Source organism: Erythrolamprus reginae, chromosome 2 (genome assembly GCF_031021105.1).
Source record: "Erythrolamprus reginae isolate rEryReg1 chromosome 2, rEryReg1.hap1, whole genome shotgun sequence".
Classification (NCBI taxonomy): Eukaryota; Metazoa; Chordata; class Lepidosauria; order Squamata; family Dipsadidae; genus Erythrolamprus; species Erythrolamprus reginae.
In genome coordinates, this window is record NC_091951.1 from 97853633 (window position 1) to 97879873 (window position 26241).

The window sequence follows — 26241 nt, forward strand, 5'->3', positions numbered from 1 at the left end:
CATGGCAAAATTAAGAGTTAGTCTAGTGCACCAGCTATAATGGAAATATACTAAAATCATTTGTTTCTCATAGGTTTTGTTTTTTAGTTTTTGGGCTAATTGATATTTATTTATTTTATTTATCATATTTGTCAAACAATTATAGTATGGTAATTTGTATAAATAAAACAGAAAAGTAATGATAAAAAAATAATGATAGGAGATAATAGAACGGTAGGACAGGGACGGTAGGCACAATGGTCCGCTTATGATATCTATAACATAACATAACATAACATAACATAACATAACATAACATAACATAATAGATATCTATAATATAAAATGTGATCAGGAGTTCTTGGGGGAATCATTCTGTATGTCATTTCTGTCCTTCCCCCAGAATTTATTTATCCATCCATCCATCCATCCATCCATTCGATTTTTATGCCACCCTTCTCCTTAGACTCAGGATGGCTTACAACATTAGCAATAGCACTTTTTAACAGAGCCAGCCTATTGCCCCCACAATTTGGGTCCTCAGAAAGTTTTTGAACTTTGATAGCAATTTTCTTGTATGGATATTTCTGTCCAGGCTTTGTAACTGCCATGCGTATTTTAGTGAAATTGCATGCGGATTAGACTAATAGTATGCAGATGGAGAAAAGATAGATGGGAAGGTGTGGATAAGAACAATCATATATACAGTAATCTGAGAAGCTATCTCCAGTTTCTGATATTATTCCAAAATGTCCTGGGGTCCCAGTCTTATTATTATGAACAACTTCTTTAGGTAGGAGCAGGCGCGATTGGCTGTGAACTCTTGAAGAATTTCGCAATGATTGGCTTGGCTGCTGGCGAAGGTGGGGAGATCACTGTGACAGACATGGACATCATTGAAAGGTCCAACCTGAACAGGCAGTTCCTATTTCGAGAAGAAGATGTATCTGTAAGTCCTGCAGGCAAGATGGTGGGGGAAAACATGGGGAGAAGGAAAAGGGGTAACTTTATGGTAGAAACTCTGAAATTTGCTGCAGGCCAGAATACTAACAAATTGACTTTTAACGTTAATGAAAAAAGTCTGTTTTCTGACCTGAAATTCTATTTCTGCACTTTGGTCAGTGACCAATTTCAATCTAAGATCTAATCATGTTTCTTTTGTTTCTATAGAAGCAGAAGTCAGAAGTGGCTGCAGCTGCCATAAGATGTATGAATCCCAATATCAATGTAGTAGCTCAGCAAAATCAGGTTGGGCCTGACACAGAACACTTCTATGGGGATGACTTCTTCCTGGCCTTGGATGGTGTAGCCAGTGCCCTGGACAGCTTTCAAGACAGTGAGTCCTTCAATCATAATGGGTGTGAGTCTCCAAGGGTAAATTGTTCCAGTCTTCCATAACATAATTGCTCCTGGATAAATTGGGAACTTTCTAATGTTCCTCACATCATCACCAATGACCATACTGTACTAACTGGGAAATTTGAAAGTAGTAACCCCAGATTAACAGAGTTGCAAGGGACCTTGCAGGTCATGTAGTCCAACCCCCTGCCCAAGCAGGAGACCGTACATCTTTCTTTACTCACAACCTCCTTAGCAGTGTTCCCTCTAATTTTTTTTTGGGGGGGGGCGGAAAAGTATAGTGTCTGAGTGGCAGTCCCTTCGTGACTGGGCGGCACAGAAATATTAAACAAACAAACAAACAAACAAACAAACAAACAAAAAACCCACCCTGTTTTGCCTCAGAGAATTTCAAAATAAAATACTGTACTGTGTGTCTATAACAGTGATCTCATAATAGGGCAACTCTATCAATATCAAAATGCCACTTAAATAGTTGAGCTAGTTTCAAACTAGATTTTGATTTTCTTTCTCTCTTCCTTACTCCCATTCTTTTTCTTTCTCTTTTCCTTCCTCTCTTTTTTCTGTTTCTCTCTCTTCCTCTCTTCCTCTATCTTTCCTTCCCTCTCACTCTTTCCCTCTCGGCTTCTGGGCAGGTTTGGAAAACTCTGAGTTGATGATGATTTTTAAGTGAGCGATTGCTCACTGCTCAGCTTAGAGGGAACTATGCTCCTTAGTGTGAGGCAAGAGCAGGGGTGGGCTACTACCTGGAATGGCAGGAACGTCGTTCCGGCAGCAGCAATGGAGCGCAAAGGCCCACTCTGTTGCCGCTGGGCATGCATGCGATGTGCACACACAGCCGGCGCGATTCCGGTAAAAATTACCAGGGTTTTGCCTATATGCAGAAGCAAAGAAACAGCAATTTTTACCCAAATCTCACTTCCGCAAGGACATCAACGCACATGCGCAGCAGCCAAATCACGCTGTGGCACCTAGAGTGGCAGCTGGGACCGGCAAGCAACAGCCGCCCTCCCAAACTCCGGCCAGGTGGCCTGCTCTCTGCTGTCCCGCGCTGCAGGCATCTCTTGGCACACGTGGGAGAGCAGAGAGCACGAGGCTGCCCTGCCTGCTCCCCAACCATGGCCCATTGACCAGGAGATTGAAGGTAAGAGCTGTGGCATGGTAGAGTGGGCAGGCCACTCATGATGTCGTCGGGGGGCGGTGGCGTGGCAGCAGCTGGCAACACGGCGGGTGGATGGGAGCTGTTAGCTCCCATCGCTCGTGCCGACGCAGGGGGCTGGGGTATGGCATGGTGGCGGCTGGCAGCACGGCAGGCAAATTGGGGGTGGTTCGGCGGGGCAGGTCTTACCTTATTTTGCTGGTGGCAAGTGACCAGCAGCTCTTGTCTCCAATTTCTGGGGATTTTTTTGCTTCTGCGCATACGTGGAAATCGCACACGCATGCATCTTCACGAGAGATTTGGCTTCTGCGCATGTGCAGAAGCCGAATCATGCACAGCATGGGCACATGCACAAGGGCGCACTCCCTGCACATTCCAGTAGGGCTAAAATTGGTGGCCCGCCCCGGGCAAGAGCTCCACTTTTAAGCCACAGCAGCTGAGTTGTACCTTTCTTGCAGATGTTTCTTTTCTTAAATGATATAATGCTTGAGCAAGGAGTTGCTTTAGAGCAGAGGTCTTCAAACTTGGCAACTTAAAGACTTTTGGACTTTAACTCCCAGAATTCTAGGAGTTGAAGCCCACAAGTCTTAAAGTTGCCAAGTTTGAAGGCCTCTGCTTTAGAAGGTCTCCAAAGTCCCTCCCAGCTCTATCTGATTGACTGATTGGAGCTATGGAAGCAGAATCCCCCAAACAGGTGTGCAACGCTTTAGGCTTCCCCCTTTTTATTTCCCCTGCAGGAAACTATGTGGGCGAAAGATGTGTGCACTACCTCAAGCCTTTGCTTGATTCTGGGACCGATGGCACCAAGGGAAATTTCATGGTCACTGTGCCTTACCTGACAAAGACATATGAACCAAGTCAGGATGGGGACAAAGAGTTCCCTCTCTGCACTCTGCGCTATTTTCCCAGCACCATCCAGCACACCATCCAGGTCAGTGTTGGCTCCGGTACCGTCTTTGCCAGACTGTTGCGCCCGCCATCTTTCCCACCCCCCTTTTTTGCTTCCTGTGCATTTTATTAAATATTAAATATTAAATTATTAAGCATTAGATTTGTTATATGCTGTTTTACTATTGTTGTTAACCGCCCCGAGTCTGCAGAGAGGGGCGGCATACAAATCTAATAAATAAATATTTAAATATTTAAATATTTAAATAAATATTTAAATAAATATTTAAATAAATATTTAAATAAATATTTAAAAATAAATAAATAAATAATATCTCGTGATGTGATGCTCAGTCATGTGAGATTTCAGTGATTTATTGCTTCCACACATGCATGTACGGGAAAACATGCCCAAGTGCGCACAGTGCACCAGTATCAAGGTAAGAGGAGCCCGCCCCTGATTCAGGTACACATCACCCTTCTGCCCCTCGTCAACTGTGCAGCTTCTGCTCCAAGGGGACATTTTCCCCTTCCCTTTCTCTTCGGTTGAGCCATCCTTGAAAGAGGGAAGCTCTTTCTGCCTGGCCCTTTAAGCTTCATTTACTGTTTCCAGGTAGCTGAGCAAAAGCTAGGGTGGGCTGTTAGTGATGTGATGACAGGAGATAGGGTCCAGTTGTTTCATCCATAAGATAAACCAAAATTCTTCTCCTCGAGCAAATCTTCAGCTGTTTCTTCCCAGTTCTCAGGACAGAGGCAAAAGAGCAGGCCGTTCCAGATTTCAGGATCCTGAGGCTTTCATGATGCCCCTATTTTATTTCTCTTCGCCTCCAATGGAGGAAATTTCTGTCTGGATATTTGATTGAGGAGCTCTTTATATCTAGACCAGAGGAGATAATAATAATAATAATAATAATAATAATAATAATAATAATAATTATTATTATTATTATTATTATTATTATTATTATTATATATCACGCAGTCCTAGGTTCTTCTTCTTATTATTATTATTATGTCAATACAACACAGCAAACGAGATCACTATGCTGGATTTCGTATTTCATCACCAGTCGGGTGCTTCCCAAGCGCCTAGGACTGCGTGATGTAGCAGCGAATTATGTTTGCCGATCCCAGTAAAGCGGCCTTTTGCAATTGACAGATGGAGATTTTGTCAATTCCAATGGTTTTCAAACGTCCACTGAGATCCTTTGGCATTGCGCCCAGCGTGCCAAGTACCACTGGGACCACTTTCACTGGCTTATGCCAGAGTCGTTGCAGCTCGATTTTTAGATCTTCGTATTTCACTAATTTCTCTAGCTGCTTCTCCTCAATTCTGCTGTCCCCTGGGATTGCGATGTCGATGATCCATACTTTCTTTTTCTCCACAATCAGGATGTCTGGTGTGTTATGCTTCAGAATTCGGTCAGTCTGAAGTCGGAAGTCCCACAGTAATTTGGCTTGCTCATTTTTGACCACTTTTTCGGGCTTATGTTCCCACCAGTTCTTTGCCATTTTTAAAAATTATTATTATTATTATTATTATTATTATTATTATTATTATTATTATATTACTATTATTATTTATTAGATTTGTATGCCTCTCCTCTCCGAAGACTCAGAGCAGCTCACAACAATAAAACGCAGTACAAATCCAATTATAAAAAAAGGTTTAAAAACCCTTAATATAAAAACAATCATACATCCCAAACATACCATGCATTAAACGAAACGGCCCAGGGGAATCAGTTCCCCCATGCCTGACGGCAGAGGTGAGTTTTAAGGAGTTTGCGAAAGGCAAGGAGGGAGGGGCAATCCTAATCTCCGGGGGAAGTTGGTTCCAGAGGGTCGGGGCCGCCACAGAGAAGGCTCTTCCCCTGGGTCCTGCCAGCTGACATTGTTTAGTCTATGGGACCCGGAGAAGGCCAACTCTGTGGGACCTAACTGGTCGCTGGCTTGAGGCATCTGTGGTCCATGTTGGCCCAGTTAGCCCCCAAAATAGTGACAGGCAAGACACTCGGAGCCTGCTATCCAGAACTTAGTATTTGGGAGTGCATCTCGGAGATCGTAACTGCTCTTCCTTCTGAGTAAGCACACAGGCGTAATGCATTTACAAAGAGCAAAACAGATTCCTGAACTCACTTCACCTCCATCTTTTCCAGTGGGCCCGAAATCAATTTGAAGATCTTTTCAAAAGAAGAGCAGAGGTTACTAACACATTTCTGAGGTGAGTGAAAGTCTAAATCTTGTCAAAGATGGTGTTCTGGATAAATATTCTCTGCGTGTGGAAGACTCATGAATTTATTCTACTACCAGGGATGGGATGTTTAATAGATACTTTATCACTCGTTGTTCTTCAGAGTAATTAAACCAGGAGATGCGATTGTTTTGAGAGGCCTGTGGATATTTTAACCACACAACTGGTGTAGATTTCCTATACTTAAGAAATAAGACTGCTGAATACTTTCTTTAGTCCAACCACTGTGTGTACTTTTAATTCCAGGGATCCCACCTTCTTTGAGAAAGAAGACATGGAAACTTTGGAGATGTTGAATCTGGTGAAGATGAATCTCCAGGAGCAGCCACACTGCTGGCGAGACTGCGTGGTCTGGGCCCGGAAACTTTGGGAGCGTCTTTTCCGTCATGAAATCCTGCAGTTGCTGTACAACTACCCACCTGGACATGTGAGATATGAGCATATCCTTTTTACCCTTAACTGCTTCCTATGTCTTGCCCAGCACAGTGCAGCAAATGAAGTGGGAATGACTCAAGGTCAAGAGAGGATCCTCCCTCTTCTCTTCTTTGGATAGAGGACACATTTCTCTTGCAGAGGCTTCCAACTTAATCAAAACTCATTCCAGAAAGGGCTGGTCACATCTTGGAGGGATTGCTTCTTAGAGAATTAGCTCCACAAACATTTACTCTTGCTGCTTCTTTGGGTAGATGCCCGTGGTCATAAAATATCTCATACATGGCTACTCAAGATCCTGAAAACAATTTGCCTATTTATTTATTCAATTTTTTATGCCGCCCTTCTCCTTAGACTCAGGGCAGCTTACAACATGTTAGCAATAGCACTTTTTAACAGAGCCAGCATATTGCCCCCACAATCCGGGTCCTCATTTTACCCACCTCGGAAGGATGGAAGGCTGAGTCAACCTTGAGCCGGTGATGAGATTTAACCGCTGACCTACAGATCTACAGTCAGCTTCAGTGGCCTGCAGTACAGCACTCTACCTGCTGCGCCACCCCGGCTCTATAGTTTTTTAGAAACATAGAAGATTGACGGCAGAAAAAGACCTCATGGTCCATCAAGTCTATCCTTATACTATTTCCTGTATTTTATCTTAGGATGGGTATATGTTTATCCCAGGCATGTTTAAATTTAGTTACTGTGGATTTACCAACCACGTCTGCTGGAAGTTTGTTTTAAGCCTCTACTACTCTTTCAGTAAAATAATATTTCTCATGTTGCTTCTGATCTTTCCCCCAACTAACCTCAGATTGTGCCCCCTCGTTCTTGTGTTCACTTTCCTATTATAAACACTTCCCTTCTGAACTTTATTTAACCCTTTAACATATTTCAATGTTTCAATCATGTCCCCCCTTTCCCTTCTGTCTTTCAGACTATACAGATTGAGTTCATTAGGTTTTTCCTGATACGTTTTATGCTTAAGACCTTCCACCATTCTTGTAGCCCGTCTTTGGACACGTTCAATTTTATCAATATCTTTTTTAGGTGAGGTCTCCAGAACTGAACACAGTATTCCAAATGTGGTCTCACCAGCGGTCTACACAGCGGGATCACAATCTCCCTCTTCCTGCTTGTTATATCTTTAGCTATGCAGCCAAGTATTCTACTTGCTTTCTCTACTGCCTGACCACACTGTTCACCATTTTGAGACTGTCAGAAATCACTACCCCTAAATCCTTTAGACTGGAAACAAACTTCAGCAGAATAAGAACCAATAGGATCTGAATCAAATGGTAAACAGTAATCGAGGTCCACAGAGAGAGTGAAATAATATTGTATATTCAAAGCAGAGAGTCCAGATGCTTGGGCTAAGGACTCAATAGATAACAGTTTCCATAGAGCTCCTGCACCTCGCTGTCTTCCTCTGGTTGTGGTGAAGCAAAATTGAAGGTAGCCATTCCCTTTCTATGTAGGATGTAGTACAGAGAGAGACCTCTTCCCATATAGATTATCTCACACCTGAGAAGATTAGGAACAATCTGCCCTGTATATAGTTAACACATAATCATTTATATCCATCTCCATACAATGGTGGTGGTGTAATTTTGCAAGTGGGGTTAACTATAAATAGAAAATAAAAGGAAGCATTTTTCAGCCTTGCAGGAATGCACACGCTCTATGAAAAGAACTCATACTGCTGCTTTGTCCTTGGGTTAGTTATACTAATACCTAATACACAGAAAGTGATTTTCTTGGCTTGGCTGAGAGGAAAATCAAAAGAGAGAATCAGAAGGAATTACTGTACATTTTTGTGAAAACCCAGATGCTTAATGCAAAGGTAGCTTCTTTGATACCTGTGTATTCCACTCAGGATTGAAAATGCCATTGAAGGATTACTGTATCTGTGAATTGTATTGCACATTTTTTTTTCACGGCTTTTCATAAACAGATTCAAGGAAGGGAAAATTTAAAAAAAAGAGCTAAGGACCCATTTTATGCATTCAGCTTAGAGCTCTTAGGTAGTTCCATGGCTTTAGCTGCAAGTTCCATTGCATTTTCATTCCCTATTTTTCCTCACTGTGTATATTATGTTACTGAAAGTGATAGTACCATGATTATACAGTATGTGTCCCATCTTTTGGATGATAAAGCATTGTTCTTTTATATAACCCTTATTTGGCCCTTAATGGAATGTAACAGAAGGAGGCCTTGACTGTTTTGGAGGAATTAAAATATATGCAAGTAAAATATAGAGACGGTACAGATAGTTCCTTCCAGCCATATCTACTATTTCTGAGCCCTTCACTTAATTCTCTCTTCCGTGGCTGAATCCCTTTACTTCAGGCTGCAAAACTTACCTGGCCCAGTTCCAGCCTTTGATCAGTGGAGTTTACTTCCTTGAACTTCTTTCCTGCACCCCGTGTGACTTCCTGACTTAACCCATCTACCTTTGTCCCCCCAGAAGACAAGCTCTGGACATCCTTTTTGGTCCGCATCCAAGCGATGCCCCCAGCCACTCCAGTTTGACTACAATAATGTGAGTGAATTGTTCAGCTTGGGATTTTAGAAGTGAGCGGACTTTGCCTTCTCAGTAGGCGTCGATCAGGACATTTCCTCTGTTGGGGGACCATTCACATTTTATATTGAAAGGCTAAAAAGTAAATAGAATAGAATAGAATTTTTATTGGCCAAGTGTGATTGGACACACAAGGAATTTGTCTTGGTGCATATGCTCTCAGTGTACATAAAATAAAATATACATTTGTCAAGAATCATGTGGTACATCACTTAATGATTGTCATAGGGGTCAAATAAGCAATGAAGAAGCAATATTAATAAAAATCTTAGGATATACACAACAAGTTACAGTCGTACAGTCAACATGGGAGGAAATGGGTGAAAGGAATGATGAGAAAAACTAGTAGAATAGAAGTGCAGATTTAGTAGAAAGTCTGACAGTGTTGAGGGAATTATTTGTTTAGTAGAGTGATGGCGTTTGGAAAAAAACTGTTTTTGTGTCTAGTTGTGTTGGTGTGCAATGCTCTGTAGCGACGTTTTGAGGGTAGGAGTTGAAACAATTTGTGTCCAGGATGTGAGGGGTCAGTAAATATTTTCCCCGCTCTCTTTTTGACTCGTGCAGTATACAGGTCCTCAATGGAAGGCAGGTTGGCAGCAATTGTTTTTTCTGCAGTTCTGATTATCCTCTGAAGTCTGTGTCGGTCCTGTTGGGTTGTAGCACCAAACCAGACAGTTATAGAGGTGCAGATGACAGACTCAATGATTCCTCTGTAGAACTGTATGTTAAAATGGATAAGAGTAAAAGAACACGTTCACTCCCATGAACACACACATACATATTCAATGAATGAGAATTGTTTGTCTTTATTATTTCCTAGTACCGGTGGCAAACAATTCACAATAAATAGCTTAAAAAGAGTAGAGATTCTCAGTCATTCAAGCCATGGTTGTCCCAAAGGTGCTTTTTTTTCAGGAGGCAACTGGACTTTCTTGATTTTTCTTTTGAAGATGTTTCACTTCTCATCCAAGAAGCTTCTTCAGCTCTGACAGGATAGTGGGGAATGGAAGGATTTCATAAAAAAAGAGTATAAGATGCACCAGAGTATAAGACACACCTTAGTTTTGGGGAAGGAAAATAGGGAAAAGTATCTGCTTACCAGATATTCATCCGGCTAGTGTCCTTAGTCTGGTCAACTTCAGCACATTATTTTATCCCCTGGTTAGGGCTTTTTAAAAAACCTTATTCTGGAAGAGTAACAATAAAAGAGCTTGCAAGCCAGTAAGAGCTGGGAAAATCATTAGCACCTGGAAAGAAATATTTGGAGCAAGTAGCGCAATGGAAAAAACCTGCAAAGGCTTGGAAAACATACTTTGCAGAGAGTAACAATGAAAGAGCTTGCAAGCTGGTAAGAGCTGGGAACATTGGTAGCACCTGGTTAGGGCTGGAAAGGAACATTTGGAGCAAGTAGAGAATGAAAAAAAGCCCTATAAAGTCAGAGTTTGGAAAACATTCTTCGCAGAGAGTAACAGTGAAAGAGCCTGCAAGGTAAGAGCTGGGAAGACTGCTAGCAGCTAGTTGGGGCTGGAAAAAAAAAGCTACATTCAGAGTATGAGACGCACCCAAATTATCAGCCTTTTTTAAGGAGGAAAAAGTGTGTCTTATACTCCAAAGAATACGGTAGTTTATTTCAAACCTGCCTTGGATGTTTCAAAGGAGGATTGGAGAATGCCGTCTCTGAACCCACTGGTTCTCGCAGTCATCGTTGAAAGCTGCTTTAGGTGATGTGATGTATTGATCACATAAGTGGGGAGCATTTGTTTAACTGAATGGCAGGGAATTTATTTTTGGAGGGTCGCCCAATGCTTCTAGCTGCTGATTAGAGAAATAAGAACTTAGGATTTCAGTGGGGAAAAGGGACATGTTGGACTCTGCTAAAGCTGTCTTTGGATTTTTATAGACTACCCACAAGGACTTCATTGTGATTGCCAGTCGCCTCTTTGCCGAGACACACCGGCTGCGTGTTCATGAAGATGAAGCTACCACTACCCAAGCCCTCCTTGAGTTGCATCTCCCACCCTTCCGCCCACGTCAAGGGGTGCAAATCCCTGTTACTGATGAGGAGATTCCAACATTACCAAGCGCCTCTAGTAAGAAATTGATGAAATCAATGATAGTCAGAAAACTAAACTGCTTCTGTTAGCTCCTAAAGATCCCTCTGCTGATCTTAGTCAACGATGTGGGTGGAGGTTATCGTGGAACTGTAATGGTGATATAAAGGGTTTCAAACAAGCAGTTGTTTTATTTATTTTTTCATTCAAATTTTTTTAATGCCACCCTTCTCCTTAGACTCAGGGCGGCTTACAACATGTTAGCAATAGCACTTTTTAACAGAGCCAGCCTCCTGCCCCCACAATCCAGGTCCTCATTTTACCCACCTCGGAAGGATGGAAGGCTGAGTCAACCTTCAGCCGGTGATGAGATTTGAACCGCTGACCTGCAGATCTAGCAGTCACTTTTAGTGACCTGCAGGACTGCACTCTACCTACTGCGCTACCTTGACTCAGATTTTGTTCATTCCATGTCCCTGAAATGATCTCACTTGAGCTAAATATGTCTTTTTAGATCAGACAACATTGGTAGAACTGAAGCAAGAATTGGGACATCTAAGAGAGGAGCTTAGGGGCCTTTTATCTGATTCTATGGAGTCACTTCAGTATGAGAAGGTATGGATATGCTTGTTTATTGCATCTTGCTATGTATTTCTTTCTGTGTAGATCTTCAGTGAACCACATGACTCCACTATTCCAATTGTAACCCCCTCTCCAACAGTTTGTTTGTTTGTTTGTTTGTTTGTTTGTTTAATTTATTTATTTATTTATTTATTTATTTATTTATTTATTGGATTTGTATGCCGCCCCTCTCCGCAGACTCGGGGCGGCTAACAACAATGATAAAAACAGCATGTAGCAATCCAATTAATAAACCAACTAAAAACCCTTATAATAAAACCAAACATACACACAAACATACCATGCATAACTAGTAATGGCCTAGGGGGAAGGAATATCTCAACTCCTCCATGCCTGGCGGCATAAATGAGTCTTGAGTAGTTTACAAAAGACAGGGAGGGTGGGGGCAGTTCTAATCTCCGGGGGGAGTTGGTTCCAGAGGGCCGGGGCCGCCACAGAGAAGGCTCTTCCCCTGGGGCACGCCAAACGACATTGTTTAGTCGACGGGACCCGGAGAAGGCCAACTCTGTGGGTCCTTATTGGTTGCTGGGATTCGTGCGGTAGCAGGCGGTTCCAGAGGTAATCTGTTCCCATGCCATGTAAGGCTTTAAAGGTCATAACCAACACTTAGAATTGCGACCGGAAACTGATCGGCAGCCAATGCAAGCCACGGAGTGTTGAAGAAATGTGGGCGAATCTTGGAAGCCCCATGATGGCTCTCGTGGCTGCGTTCTGCACGATCTGAAGTTTCTGAACACTTTTCAAAGGTAGCCCCATGTAGAGAGCGTTGCAGTAATCGAACCTCAAGGTGATAAGGGCATGAGTGACTGTGAGCAGTGACTCCCTGTCCAAATAGGGCTGCAACTGGTGCATCAGGCAGACCTGGGCAAACGCCCTCCTCGCCACAGCCGAAAGATGATGTTCCAATGTCAGCTGTGGATCGAGGAGGACGCCCAAGTTGCGAACCTTCTCTGAGGGGGTCAGTAGTTCCCCCCCCCCAGGGTAATGGACGGACAGATGGAGTTCTGACAATGCTTCTTCATTCTGGAACCAGGCAATTTCAATTTAGAGCTAAAACACTTTAATGAGTTGACTCATGAACTGATTTTACCATTGTCCCAGTATTTGTAAAGGGCAAGTATGAACAAGAGCCGCATGATTTTTTTCAAAAATATTCAGAGCTCAAATGCCAAGTTACAAAAATCACTCCCTTTGTATCACGTACACAAAATGTAGGATTATGATTCAAAGTCTGAACTACAAATCAGATGGCTTCTGGTTTTGAATCTCACCTTTACTGAGAAATCATTGGATAGTTTGAAGTGGGCTGAGCAACTTCTTTTAGATTGAAGGAAGTATTTGGACTTTAATGAGGTTCTGGAGCCCTTATTCCCAAAAGTGGGTGAGGCCAGAGCATGTTAAATAGGCAGACCAAGCAAAACGTAGATTTTGGTCAGTTTGACAGTATAACTTCTGACATTTTTAAGAGAAGATTGAACTGCCACTTGACTGGTGTGCTATAGGGTTCCTGCTTGGGCAGAGGGTTGGTCCTGATGGCCTTCATGGTCCCTTTCAACTCTAACAATAAAAAATAAATAAATAAATACCAAATGATTTCCTTAATTTATTTGTAAATTAAATGTGTAGGTAAGTTTTAGATGGACTTTGAGAAAACATTAGGGCCTTCTTTCCAGAAGAAAATTCTCAAGGGCAAAAAGGAAATAATCATGCTTTTGGCTGCTATCTTTCATATTAAATTTGTGGCAAAATCTCACAAATAAAAGGAAGTTAAGAACCTGTGACCTCAAGACTCAGGAATGCTACTTATTACAATTACAGTGATACCTTGTCTAACAAACTTAATTGGTTCTGGGACGATGTTCTTAAGGTGAAAAGTTTGTAAGATGAAACAATGTTTCCCATAGGAATCAATGGAAAAGCGATTAATGCGTGCAAGCCCAAAATTCACCCCTTTTGCTAGCCAAAGCGCCTGTTTTTGCGCTGCTAGGATTCCCCTGAGGGTCCCCTCCATGGGAAACCCCACCTCCGGACTTCCATTGCCAGCGAAGCGCCCATTTTTGCGCTGCTGGGATTCCCCTGCAGCATCACAAAAACACAGAAGTCCAGGGGTGGGGTTTCCCATGGAGGGGAGCCTCAGGGCAATCCCAGCAGCACAAAAACGGGTGCTTCGTTGGCAACGGAAGTCCAGAAGTGGGGCATCCCAGTGGCGGCGGTGGGTTTGTAAGTGAAAATAGTTTGTAAGAAGAGGCAAAAAAATCTTAAACCCCAGGTTTGTATCTCGAAAAGTTTGTATGACGAGGCGTTTGTAAGACGAGGTATCACTGTATTTGTCTTTATATCGGAACCAAACTATATCTGGACAAACTGCTCTTTTGAGTTGATAAAGCTACACTCCTGGGCATACCTCTCTAGAATGAAGTTTTCTTGATCACAGACTTAATTCTGAGCCATGCATAAAATTAAGACAAATTAAAGTCCGAAGTATCGTTAGTCTAAATTCATTCTTATCTGGGGCTGGGATTGAGAATGATGGAGACTGGAGAATGGGGAGCTGATTGTCAAATGACAAGAATGTGGAACGTATAAGGAAAATGGTGGCTTCACGCCAAGGGTTTTGCTCACCCTCGCAATATCGGAGACTCTTCAAATGAAAGTTAAGCTGGATAATGAAAGCACAGCTGACTTTCTGTATACAAAGAACACCCTTCAGCCCTGAGTTATGGCCTTCCTCAGCTTGCTCACCTCTTGCAGTAGGAAGTCTGTTTTAGGGAAGAACATTGTGATTGAATGATATTCCTTTTGTGCAGAGCAATATTGGAACAGGCCTACAGCTGCTGTGAGCCAAACTTTTTGCATATACAGTGGTCATTTGTCTGCAGAGATGCAGTTGTAATGTAGGAATCTTGTGGGGATTATATCCAAATATGTCATCAGCTGCCAGGATCAGGGTCCAGATTTTCGTTAATGTGGAATATTTTCCATATATTGACATTTCAGTTGAAAGTTGCTGTCAAATGCTCCTAATAGAAATCTCATTTACCAGTCAGGTTTAGTTGCTTTGACCTTTTCCATGATTTGGAGGCTACTGTTTCTGGAGTTTTGAGTTATAATTGAGTTGACATTTAGGATTTAAGTTTCTGAAGTTTCTAGAAGAGAGAAATATCATTATTTAAAAAACACAAAATGACATGTAATAATTCAGGGCTAAGTGCCTAAGGGCTGAGGTACATTTTGTCGTTCATTCTATTACACAGATGATTTAAAATCGTAGATATGTATTTCACATTATTTATAAACCACCTCAATCCTGAAGGTCTCTGGATGCATCACAACATAAATGAAAATATAAAATGTGACGGTATATATTTTGTAACCAGAGTTTGGATGCCCTCATCCAGGCCAACTGGAGCCAAAGATATGTTGAATAACACAGATTTGAATTGTTGCAGAGTGTTAACATAAGAAGGACTGAACTGAGAAATAATATGTTCCAAAGAATGAGGGGTACCATGAAGAAAGAATGGACACCAAGTACCCTTTGACATACGACTGTTCATTTAGTGACTGTTCAAAGTTACAAGAACCCTGAAAAAAATGACTTAGTTATGACCACTTCTCACACTTTTAACCATTGCAGCATGCCCACATGATCAAAATTTGGTTGTTTGGCAATTGGCACATATTTGTGATGGTTGCAGATTTCCAGGGTACTGGGATTGTCATTTGCAAACCTTCCTAGAGAACTTCTGACAAGCTAAATCAATGAGGAAGCCAGGTTCACTTAACAATCCACATGATTTATGTAACATTTGGGTTCAAGTTATTTGAACGCATTACAGTCTATTGCTTGCTGTTTTTGAAATCATTCTTCATAACCCTGTAAAAAACATTACCACATCCCAGATTAAGAAGGACATCCGTTCAAAGACGGATGTGCCGTTCCAAAAAACAGGGTCATGGACATTGTTTTGAGTTTGCATCTTGATTGTATTCAGATTTTGGAAGTGCCAGAATGTTGGGAATGAGCTGGTAATGATCTTCTTTCTCATTTTCTTTGTGATAACCCTTTTTTTGTTGATGCATAAATAATCAGACCTAGTTACCTGTTTGACACTGCATACTAGGACTTCCTGAGTGGACTACTGCAATGTGCTCTCCATGGAGCTACCCTTGAAGACCACACAGAAGTTACAACTAGTCCAGAACGCAATGGTCTACTTTGATTTGCTCATAGTTGCACTGGCTCCCATTTTCTTTTGGAGTGCAATTCAGGCGGCTGCTTATCTTTTAAACTCTGCATGGCACAAAACTAGGTTATTTGTAGAACTGCCTCTCCCTGAGGGTGTCTCCCTTCTTCACTAGATGCTGCCATCTAATAGGGCCTTTTCCATAACAGCCGCTGCTCAGTGGAGTATTATTTATTATTTATTTATTGGATTTGTATGCCGTCCCTCTCCGCAGACTCGGGGCGGCTAACAACAGTGATAAAAAACAGCATGTAACAATCCAATACAAAACAACTAAAAAAACCCTTATTATAAAACCAAACATACATACAGACATACCATGCGTAAATTGTAAAGGCCTAGGGGGAAAGAATGTCTCAGTTCCCCCATGCCTGACGGCAGAGGTAGGTTTTAAGAAGCTTACGAAAGGCAAGGAGGGTGGGGGCAATTCTAATCTCTGGGGGGAGTTGGTTCCAAAGGGCCAGGGCAACCACAGAGAAGGCTCTTCCCCTGGGTTCTGCCAAACGACATTGTTTAGTCGACGGGACCCGGAGAAGGCCCACTCTGTGGGACCTAACTGGTCGCTGGGATTCGTGCAGCAGAAGGCGGTCCCTGAGATAATCTGGACCAATGCCATGAAGGGCTTTATAGATAATAACCAACACTTTGAATTGTGACCGGAAACTGATCGGCAACCAATGCAGACTGCGGAGTGTTGGTGTAACATGGGCATATTTGGGAAAGCCCAGGACTGCTCTCGCAGCTGCATTCCGCATGATCTGAAGTTTCCGAACACTTTTCAAAGGTAGCCCCATGTAGAGAGTGTTACAGTAGTCGAGCCTTGAGGTGATGAGGGCATGAGTGACTGTGAGCAGTGACTCCCAGTCCAAATAGTGCCGCAACTGGTGCACCAGGCGAACCTGGGCAAACGCCTCCCTCCTCAGATCCAACTTTTATGCTTCCAGAAAGCTGCAGAGATCTGGCCTTTTCCCTCAGGCATCGGAGCTTGTCCGATAGATTGGATATTGTTGATTAAGGATCTAGGCTTCTGGTTTTACTGTTTCTTTGGTTTGTAATATTATTGTAAGCCATCCAGAGTTATGTTTCATAAAATGGGTGGCCTTATAACCCTTAGCTCTTAATTATTAATGAATCGGACCACCATCCGATTTTTGCAGTATACGACTGCTGTATTTTCTACACAGTTTTTTTATATTATTATTATTATTATTATTATTATTATTATTATTATTATTATTTAGATTTGTATGGCTTACGGTTTTTGTTTTCACTTTTCCACATTCTCCCATCTCCCACTTGAATCTGCCTTGGTTCTCCCAATTCGAAAATATTCTGGGAACATCCAGTCTGAAGTCCTTGAAATGCAGTGTTTCTCAAATAGTCTTCCCCCCTCCCCGGGGGAGCATGGACCGATGCCAGGGATGGTGCGTGACTCCGGGGAACATGCTTTTGCACCGAACAATAGCACACAGAGTAGGAGATGTGAAGTGCATAAAGCAAACCCTTAAAAGACATCATGGAAAAATATTTAACAGGGATGAAAGGAGGAGAGAGACGGAGATATTGAGACAAACATAAGTCTCTCGAAAGCTGAGGGAATATGTAGAGCCTGGCTTCACTGTGACTATGGTGGGAGATGAGGAAAGACCAGTATGTTTACTGTGTCTAAAAATATTGGCAGTGGACAGCATGAAGGCAAATAAATTAAGGCATCACTTAAACACATTACACCCCACTCACACTGATAAGCCGCTTAATTTTTTCCAGCGAAAACGTGCTGAATATTGTAAACAATTGTCCAGAAAATTGGGGGGAGGGTGTGAAATGTTTACTTCTCCCTGGGAGGGGGGGTGTAACAGAAAATAATTGAGAAACACTGCTGTAATGTAGAAACATAGAAGATTGACAGCAGAAAAAGACCTCATGGTCCATCTAGTCTGCCCTTATACTATTTCCTGTATTTTATCTTAGGATGGATATATGTTTGTCCCAGGCATGTTTAAATTCAGTTACTGTGGATTTACCAACCACGTCTGCTGGAAGTTTGTTCCAAGGATCTACAGTACTACTCTTTTAGTAAAATAATATTTTCTCATGTTACTTCTGATCTTTCCCCCAACTAACCTCAGATTGCAACATTGGTAGGGGTTGATAGACAAAAGGGGTGGCCATATTTTAAAATAATGTGAAATAGGTTTTTCATGTAGGAAGAAAGAGGATAAGGATGAAGGGGAAAAGACTTGAGGGCACAATTCCTTAACCAAGTCAAGGGCAACCTTTGTATTACAGCTGCTCCTGGCTGTGGAAACTTATTTAGCTACATACTGTTTTCCCAGATTGCACAATGTGTTGCAGTGTTTTTGCAGTCATTGGTGTTGTTTTCCTTTGCTAAAAATAAACCCTCCAAACCTCATATCTACTATCGTCATTACCACATTTTGTGCCTTTTCTTTACGGTTTATCCAATCCCAACTGTTCTTTGTTTTTCCTGATTTTTGTCAGGCTTACAATCACTTTTGTCTCCTTCCTATTGAGATCCTTTTCTGTTACTTCCACCACTTCCTGGTTAGGACTGATTTTGCCATTGTTGGGCCCTCAGGATAAGGACTCCCATTCGGAATTCATCACACATGCAGCCAATCTGCGAGCTGAGAACTATGGCATCTCCCCAGTGGATAAGTTCCAGGTGAGGCCAGTGAGAAGGCTTTGTTTCTCCCCCTCCCTCCCTTATTGCCAATTAATGAAAGACAGAAAATGGGGAGTTGAGAATGGGAATATTGGGGGGTGTTCTGGCTGTTTTAGAAGAAGTCCATGCAGCAAGGTTACATTAATTCTTCACAAGGCTACTCAAGAGCGGGAGGAAAAGCAGTTGGGGAGAGGGGCTATCAAGGGAACAGAGGTGGTGGAGGCTACCAATTCCTTAGCCAAGTCTCTTGAGAAATCTGTCTGTCTGTCTGTCTGTCTGTCTCTCTATCCCTCCCTCCATCCATCCATCCATCCATCCATCTATCTATCTATCTATCCAGCCCTCCCTCCCTCTGTCCATCCATCCATCCATCTATCCCTCCATCCATCCATCCATCCATCCATCCATCCATCCATCCATCCATCCATCCATCCATCCATCCATCCATCCATCCATCCATCCATCTATCTATCTATCTATCTATCTATCTATCTATCTATTTGACTTCTATGCCGCCCAATCCTGAAGGACTCAGGGCGGCTCACAACAATAATAAAAATACAATATAAATAGATACAAGGGGATAATAAAGAAGTCGAACATTATCTAAAACTAAAACATTATCTAAAACTAAAACCTCATTAAAAAGTTATAAATCCTTCCCCAATGTTTGCCACCTGTGGAACATCTTCCTGCAAGAAGCAGCTTTCTCTCCCCTCATTTTCATGGTGTCTGCCCAATTTAATTTCAATAGGCCAAGAAGATTGCGGGCCGGATTGTACCTGCTATTGCTACAACGACGGCTGCTGTAGCTGGCCTGACCTGTCTGGAGCTTTACAAATTGGTGTGGCAGCACAAGGACCTCAGTTCCTATCGCCATGGCTTCCTCCAGCTCTCTGAGCCGTTCCTGTGTTGCTCCCAGCCTTTGCCATCTCCACAAGCGTACAAGGTGAGAGCTCTGTCTGTGGTGATCTTGTTTGGGCCCCTGAATTCATCATGGTTTGAAAATGAGAGGCGTTTAGATGGGCTTCCTTTTGGGGGGCGAGTCAAAGACTGGAACAAGTAAGAGAGAACTCCAGTGGAGTTCTGGAATACCTGGATATCTAAAAGGCTGGAACAAGGGGATGCTGTAGTGCCAGGAGCCAAATCATTCTGAAACAGAAATCATCTTGCTTTGAATAGAATAGAATAGAATTTTTATTGGCCAAGTGTGATTGGACACACAAGGAATTTGTCTTGGTGCATATGCTCTCAGTGTACATAAAATAAAATATGCATTTGTCAAGAATCATGTGGTACAACACTTAATGATTGTCATAGGGGTCAAATATGCAATGAAGAAGTAATATTAATAAAAATCCTAGGATATAAGCAACACGTTACAGCCATGCAATCAACATGGGAGGAAATAGGTGATAGGAATGATTAGAAAAGCTAGTAGAACAGAAGTGCAGATTTAGTAGAAAATCTGACAGTGTTGAGGGAGTTATTTGTTTAGTAGAGTGATGGCGTTCGGAAAAAAACTGTTCTTGTGTCTAGTTTGTCTTGGTGTGCAGAGCTCTGTAGCGACGTTTTGAGGGTAGGAGTTGAAACAATTTGTGTCCAGGATGTGAGGGGTCGGTAAATATTTTCCCCGCCCTCTTTTTGACTCCTGCAGTATACAGGTCCTCAATGGAAGGCAGGTTGGCAGCAATTGTTTTTTCTGCAGTTCTGATTATCCTCTGAAGTCTGTGTCGGTCCTGTTGGGTTGTAGCACCAAACCAGACAGTTATAGAGGTGCATATGACAGACTCAATGATTCCTCTGTAGAACTGTATCAGCAGCTCCTTGGGCAGTTTGAGCTTCCTGAGCTCTGGTAAACAAGTAATTTCTATAGTGCGATGGATATTGGCGGCCATCTTAGTTTATAGTCCTCTCGCTACATTGAAGGATGGAAGGAAGAGCAATGGTTCACTCTGATTTCATGCTCTTAAGGGTGGTTTTGGTACTAAGCATCTGTGATCACTTGCATATGTGTGTGACACACCCTCCATTCCTGCACATTTGCTGGAATGTTTGAAGATACTAAGAAGGCTATCATGGCAGAGCTGTTGATTTTTCTGACGCAAGGCCTGTTTCCAGACTTTGGAACCGAAGAATGAAAACTGAACGTATGAAGCGTCTGATCTTCGGGCTTGTGTTGCTGTTTTTGGCTACAGCTTCCATCCACAATTCCCTCCTGTAAGTAGGGTTTAGAGATAGTGCATTTTTCTGGGGGTTACTGGCAGCACAGATTCAAGGTGGAATGCCTGCCTTGTATCTTTTAAGGTTTCTTTTTTAATTTTACTATTTATTATTTATTTATTCGATTTTTATGCCGCCCTTCTCTTTAGACTCAGGGCGGCTTACAACCTGTTAGCAATAGCACTTTTGAACAGAGCCAGCCTATTGCGCCCACAATCCGGGTCCTCATTTTACTCACCTCGGAAGGATGGAAGGCTGAGTCAACCTTGAGCCGGTGATGAGATTTGAACCGCTGACCTACAGTCAGCTTCAGCGGCCTGCAGTACAGCACTCTACTTTTATCTATTTATTTATTACTGAAATTTATACAGCCACCAAAGGTGACTCTTTTTGGCATGTGGGTGAGAATGGAGTCCAGGCTGCAGATGCTGCCAACCCATTCCATGCAGTGCCATCTTGTCTCTCCTGCCTGGACACCAGAAGTAATAATAATAATAATTTATTGGATTTGTATGCCGCCCCTCTCCATAGACTCGGGGCGGCTAACAACAATGATAAAAACAGCATGTGACAATCCAATAATAAAACAACTGAAAACCCTTATTATAAAACCAAACATACACACAAACATACCATGCATAACTTGTAATGGCTTAGGGGGAAGGAATATCTCAATTCCCCCATGCCTGGCGGTATAAGTGAGTCTTGAGTAGTTTACAAAAGACAGGGAGGGTGGGGGAAGTTCTATTCTCCGGGGGGAGTTGATTCCAGAGGGCCGGGGCCGCCACAGAGAAGGCTCTTCCCCTGGGGCCCGCCAAACGACATTGTTTAGTCGACGGGACCCGGAGAAGGCCAACTCTGTGGGACCTTATCGGTCGCTGGGATTTGTGTGGCAGAAGGCGGTTCCGGAGGTAGTCTGGTCCAAAGTGAGTTGCTTGCCCAGCCCTGACGTGAGGGGGCTCCATCTCTGCTCATTTCAGCTGCTCCTGGCCTTTCCTTTCCTGAGCCCCTTCTGGCAGACAGACGGCGAAGGAGATCTGGTTTCAGAAGCCGATGCCTGGAGGGTGTATCAAGGCAGCAGTAGTGCAGAAGGAGAGGGATGGATAGGTGCCTGAGAGCTGTCAGACACAGGAAATGGTCTTTAACCTGCAGCTGACATTCACAGCTGGTGCTAAGCTGCACACCGAGCTGGAGCGCCAGCCACAGTGTTTTCTTTTGGCAGAAACCTCTGGTGCCAGCCACACACATTCATTTTCTCTCCAGGTATGAGGAAGATTCAACAAAGTCCAGGTAAATCAGAGCTGAAAGGGCGCTGTGACTGAAAGGGAGCACATGTTAACAGAAGCATAAAATCATTACAGCTGGAAGAGACCTTGGCAGGCTTCTAGCCCAATGTCCTTGTACCATCCCGAGTCCCATCCTTATACCATTGTCCTATCTTTGCTTTCAAAGAGAAGTCACAGAAGTCTCACAAACATCTTCAGAACATCCTTAGAATTCAGATGTATCCTGTCTTGACATCAAAGTGTTTCTTGTGGATAATAATAGTAGAATAAATGACATTGCTATTTAAAAAAAAAAACCTTCTTGCACTGAAAAAGAAGTAGGCAAAGGTATATAAGCTGTTGTGGGGAACTATTTCATTAAATCAAAACTACCTGTAATGTATTGAAAGTACGCCACTATCCTACCACGGTCAAGGATGGGTCTTTCTAGGCCAGGATCCACCACCAGACAGCAGTTTGTATACGAGGTTCTTGTATTATATATGTTTCTGATTTTCTTATTAAGCTGAATTTATTGGAATTTCTACATGTTTTTTTTTCTAAATGCGGACTAGCTTAGATTGAAGATGGAGTTGCATTCAAACCCCTTCCTTCCTTCCTTTCTTCCTTCCTTCCTTCCTTCCTTCCTTCCTCTTATCTCCTTTCCTTCCTCTCTTATCTCCTTCCTTCCTTCCTTTCCCTCCCTCCCCACTCTCTCCCTCCCTCCTTCCTTCCTCTTATCTCCTTTCCTTCTTTCCTTCCTCTCTTATCTCCTTCCTTCCTTTCCCTCCCCCCTCCCTCTCTCCCTCCCTCCTTCCTTCCTTCCTTCCTCTTATCTCCTTTCCTTCTTTCCTTCCTCTCTTATCTACTTCCTTCCTTCCTCCTTCCTTCCCCTCCCTCCTTCTTCACTTCCCTCCTTCCTTCCTTCCTTCCTCTTATCTCCTTTCCTTCCTTCCTTCCTCTCTTATCTCCTTCCTTCCTCCTTCCTTGCTTCCCCTCCCTCCTTCCTTCCTTCCTTCCCCTCCCTCCCTCCCCACTCCCTCCCTCCCTCCTTCCTACCTTCCTCTTATCTCATTTCCTTCTTTCCTTCCTCTCTTATCTCCTTCCTTCCTTTCCCTCCCTCTCTCCCTCCCTCCTTCCTTCCTTCCTTCCTCTTATCTCCTTTCCTTCTTTCCTTCCTCTCTTATCTACTTCCTTCCTTCCTCCTTCCTTCCCCTCCCTCCTTCCTTCTTCCCTTCCCTCCTTCCTTCCTCTTATCTCCTTTCCTTCTTTCCTTCCTCTCTTATCTCCTTCCTTCCTTTCCCTCCCTCCCCCCTCCCTCTCTCCCTCCCTCCTTCCTTCCTTCCTCTTATCTCCTTTCCTTCTTTCCTTCCTCTCTTATCTATTTCCTTTCTTCCTCCTTCCTTCCCCTCCCTCCTTCTTCCCTTCCCTTCTTTCCTTCTTTCCTTCCTTCCTCTTATCTCCTTTCCTTCTTTCCTTCCTCTCTTATCTCCTTCCTTCCTTCCTTTCCCTCCCTCCCCCCTCCCTCCCTCCTTCCTTCCTTCCTCTTATCTCCTTCCTCCTTCCTCCCTTCCCCTCCCTCCCTCCTTCTTCCCTTCCCTTCCTTCCTTCCTTCCCCTCCCTCCCCACTCCCTCCCTCCTTCCTTCCTAGCAGCCAATTATGCTATGGCATGGCTTCTTCCTGGCAACTCTTTTTAAAGCACTTTGCCATTCTTTCTCTCTCTTTTTTCCTAGCATGAATGCAGGGGAGGTATATTTATGCTCACCCAGAATACACATGCTGGGACTTCGGGGGTTGCCTCTGCTGTTGTCACCCCCCAGGAAATTGCCTTGGCCCTACATGGCTGGGGCTGCGCCTATTCTTGGCTTCTTTGCAATAGCTCCCTTTTCTGGAGAAAGAAACCAGAGCCAGAATGGAGGGAGGTGGGGGGAGAGTGGAAAGAGCAAGAAGCTAAATTAAGAGCGTCTGTTTGAATAGAGGCCTTTTTGTCTTGAGTTTATGGAGTGAGAGGCTGGGGCTTCCTGCTACACAGGAAGCACAGATTGGAACCAGATTGGAAGGAGAAGGGAGGGCCAGCAGGAAAGGGGGGGGGGGCGTCAGCTTTTCAGGGCTTGGGCTGTCAGGCCTCTGTTCCTTCCCTCCTGGTTCAGATCATGCTGCATGGCCCCAGGGCTTGGTTTTACACAACACACACACACACACACTGCCATCTAGCATTGCCAAATGTTGTATATTTTTAAAGGGTATCTCAGATTTCCAAACAGCACAGCTCTGCAAATGGCCCCTGCAATGACCAGAGATTCAATACTTATGTGGTGAAAGGGGGGTGGGGGTGGCCTTGGTAATGAGAGTTTCTGACATTTTGAATTTGAGGAAGCTTCTTTGCGGCCATAGTTGATCCAGCTGTGGAGGGATTGTGCCTATACCAAATGTAAGCAGGACGATGCTTTTAACTGCGATTTTGAAGCCTCCTTTGCCTTAATTTGACCTAGGACTCAGTGAAGGTCACCTTCCTCTTTAACAGTCAGTGATTTCACCATTGCCACCATCTTCACTTTCTCAAAAAACAGATTTGATAGAGGGGGGGAAAAGATGGGGGGGGAGAGGCAACCTCTGTGGTTGCCTTTCTCCTTAGATGCACCTCTGGATCTTTGGAATGTAGGAAGCTACCTTATCCTGAGCCGGGACCACTGTTCCACCAAGGCTCCTGATTGCTGGGAAGGATGGGCTGCCCTTCCCCTGGCTTTGAGAGTGGAATCTTTCTCTGCAAATCTAGTGGAGACAGACATTGAATCCCAGGAAAAAGGTCCCTTTTGAGGCACTGTCTCCAAAGATTGGAGATAGTGACTACCTGACTCTGTGGTTTTATCACCAAACCCCCAAAACTTTACCCTTAGACTGTCCACTATTGATTTCACCCGATTCCTAATGCAGGTCCATCAGGGGCGTGCATAAGTGCCTGCCTACAGTCCCTGTCCAATTGTTCCCCCTTATCAGTACCCATCTTACATAGATATGTTATATCTATGTATATTACCAATGCGTACTTGACAAATAAATAAATAAATAAATAAAATAATAAATAAAATAATAAAATAATAAAAAGCTGTCCAGAAATGTTCAACTTGGATAGAATAGAATAGAATAGAATTCTTTATTGGCCAAGTGTGATTGGACACAAAAGGAATTTGTCTTTGGTGCATGTGCTCTTCAGTGTACATAAAAGAAAAGATACATTTGTCAAGAATCATCAGGTACAGCAGATGATCTCTGGAGTATGAAGTCCATTGAAAATTGCAGGGATAAGTGGAAAATAGAGAAACCATTTGAGAGCATTTCACCAAGGCAGCCTTCGTCGGTGCCGTCTTGGAAAAAATAGAATAGAATAGAATAGAATTCTTTATTGGCCAAGTGTGATTGGACACACAAGGAATTTGTCTTTGGTGCAGATGCTCTCAGTGTACATAAAAGAAAATATACATTTGTCAAGAATCATGAGGTACAACACTTAATGATTGTCATAGGGGTCAAATAAGCAATGAAGAAACAATATTAATAAAAATCTTAAGGATACAAGCAACAAGTTACAGTCATACAGTCGTAAGTGGGAGGAAAGGGGTGATAGGAATGATGAGAAAAAACTAATAGTAATAGTAGTGCAGACTTAGTAAATAGTTTGACAGTGTTGAGGGAATTATTTGTTTAGCAGAGTGATGACGTTCGGGGAAAAACTGTTCTTGTGTCTAGTTGTCTTGGCAGTTCTCTGTAGTGACGCTTTGAGGGTAGAAGTTGAAATAGTTTATGTCCAGGATGCAGGAGGTCAGTAAATATACTGCTCAAAAAAATAACACATCCTAGATCTGAATGAATGGAATATTCTCATTGAATACTTTGTTCTATACATAGTTGAAGGTGCACAGCAGCATGTGAAATTGATTGTCAATCAGTGTTGCTTCCTAAGTGGACAGTTTGATTTCACAGAAGTTTGATTTACTTGGAGTTATATTGTGTTGTTTAAGTGTTCCCTTTATTTTTTTGAGCAGTGTATCTTCACAGCCCGCTTTTTGACTCGTGCAGTATACAGGTCCTCAATGGAAGGCAGGTTGGCAGCAATTGTTTTTTCTGCAGTTCTGCCGGGATTCTCATCAGTGTCAAATCTGCTAGGGAATCATGAAAGTTATAGCCAAAGATGCCCGGAAGACACGACGATAGGAAGCTTTACTGAGCGATGCTACTTCCCTGAAATGATTTGCAGTGAAGCCACAAAGGTTCTTCACTGAACTGTTTACCCTCAAAGTAATTAGGTTGAGTCTGTGATCAGAGGTCCCATTAACCGTTTTCACTACCGTCACTCCTACGCAAGGCTTACCCTTGGCAGCTGTTGATGGATTTCAAACGTTAACAAAGTAGGTCCTACAGACCTGAAATCTTTTCTCAGCACTGCAAAATGTATTAGAGAACAGCAACCGAGAAG

General features: G+C 43.0%; 1 protein-coding gene across 2 annotated transcripts in view; it reads left to right on the forward strand.

Moving 5' to 3' along the window:
• The window catches only part of UBA7 (ubiquitin like modifier activating enzyme 7), a 68447-nt gene that overhangs the window by 27587 nt on the left and 14619 nt on the right, over positions 1 to 26241 (forward strand). For both annotated transcript variants that reach the window (XM_070738888.1, XM_070738889.1), the window contains exons 13-22: positions 773 to 928; positions 1150 to 1315; positions 3235 to 3428; positions 5545 to 5609; positions 5886 to 6066; positions 8539 to 8613; positions 10553 to 10742; positions 11218 to 11318; positions 18192 to 18278; positions 19033 to 19227. In XM_070738888.1, coding sequence (XP_070594989.1) covers positions 773 to 928; positions 1150 to 1315; positions 3235 to 3428; positions 5545 to 5609; positions 5886 to 6066; positions 8539 to 8613; positions 10553 to 10742; positions 11218 to 11318; positions 18192 to 18278; positions 19033 to 19227 — 1410 coding nt within the window. The remainder of the gene's footprint in view (positions 1 to 772; positions 929 to 1149; positions 1316 to 3234; positions 3429 to 5544; positions 5610 to 5885; positions 6067 to 8538; positions 8614 to 10552; positions 10743 to 11217; positions 11319 to 18191; positions 18279 to 19032; positions 19228 to 26241) is intronic.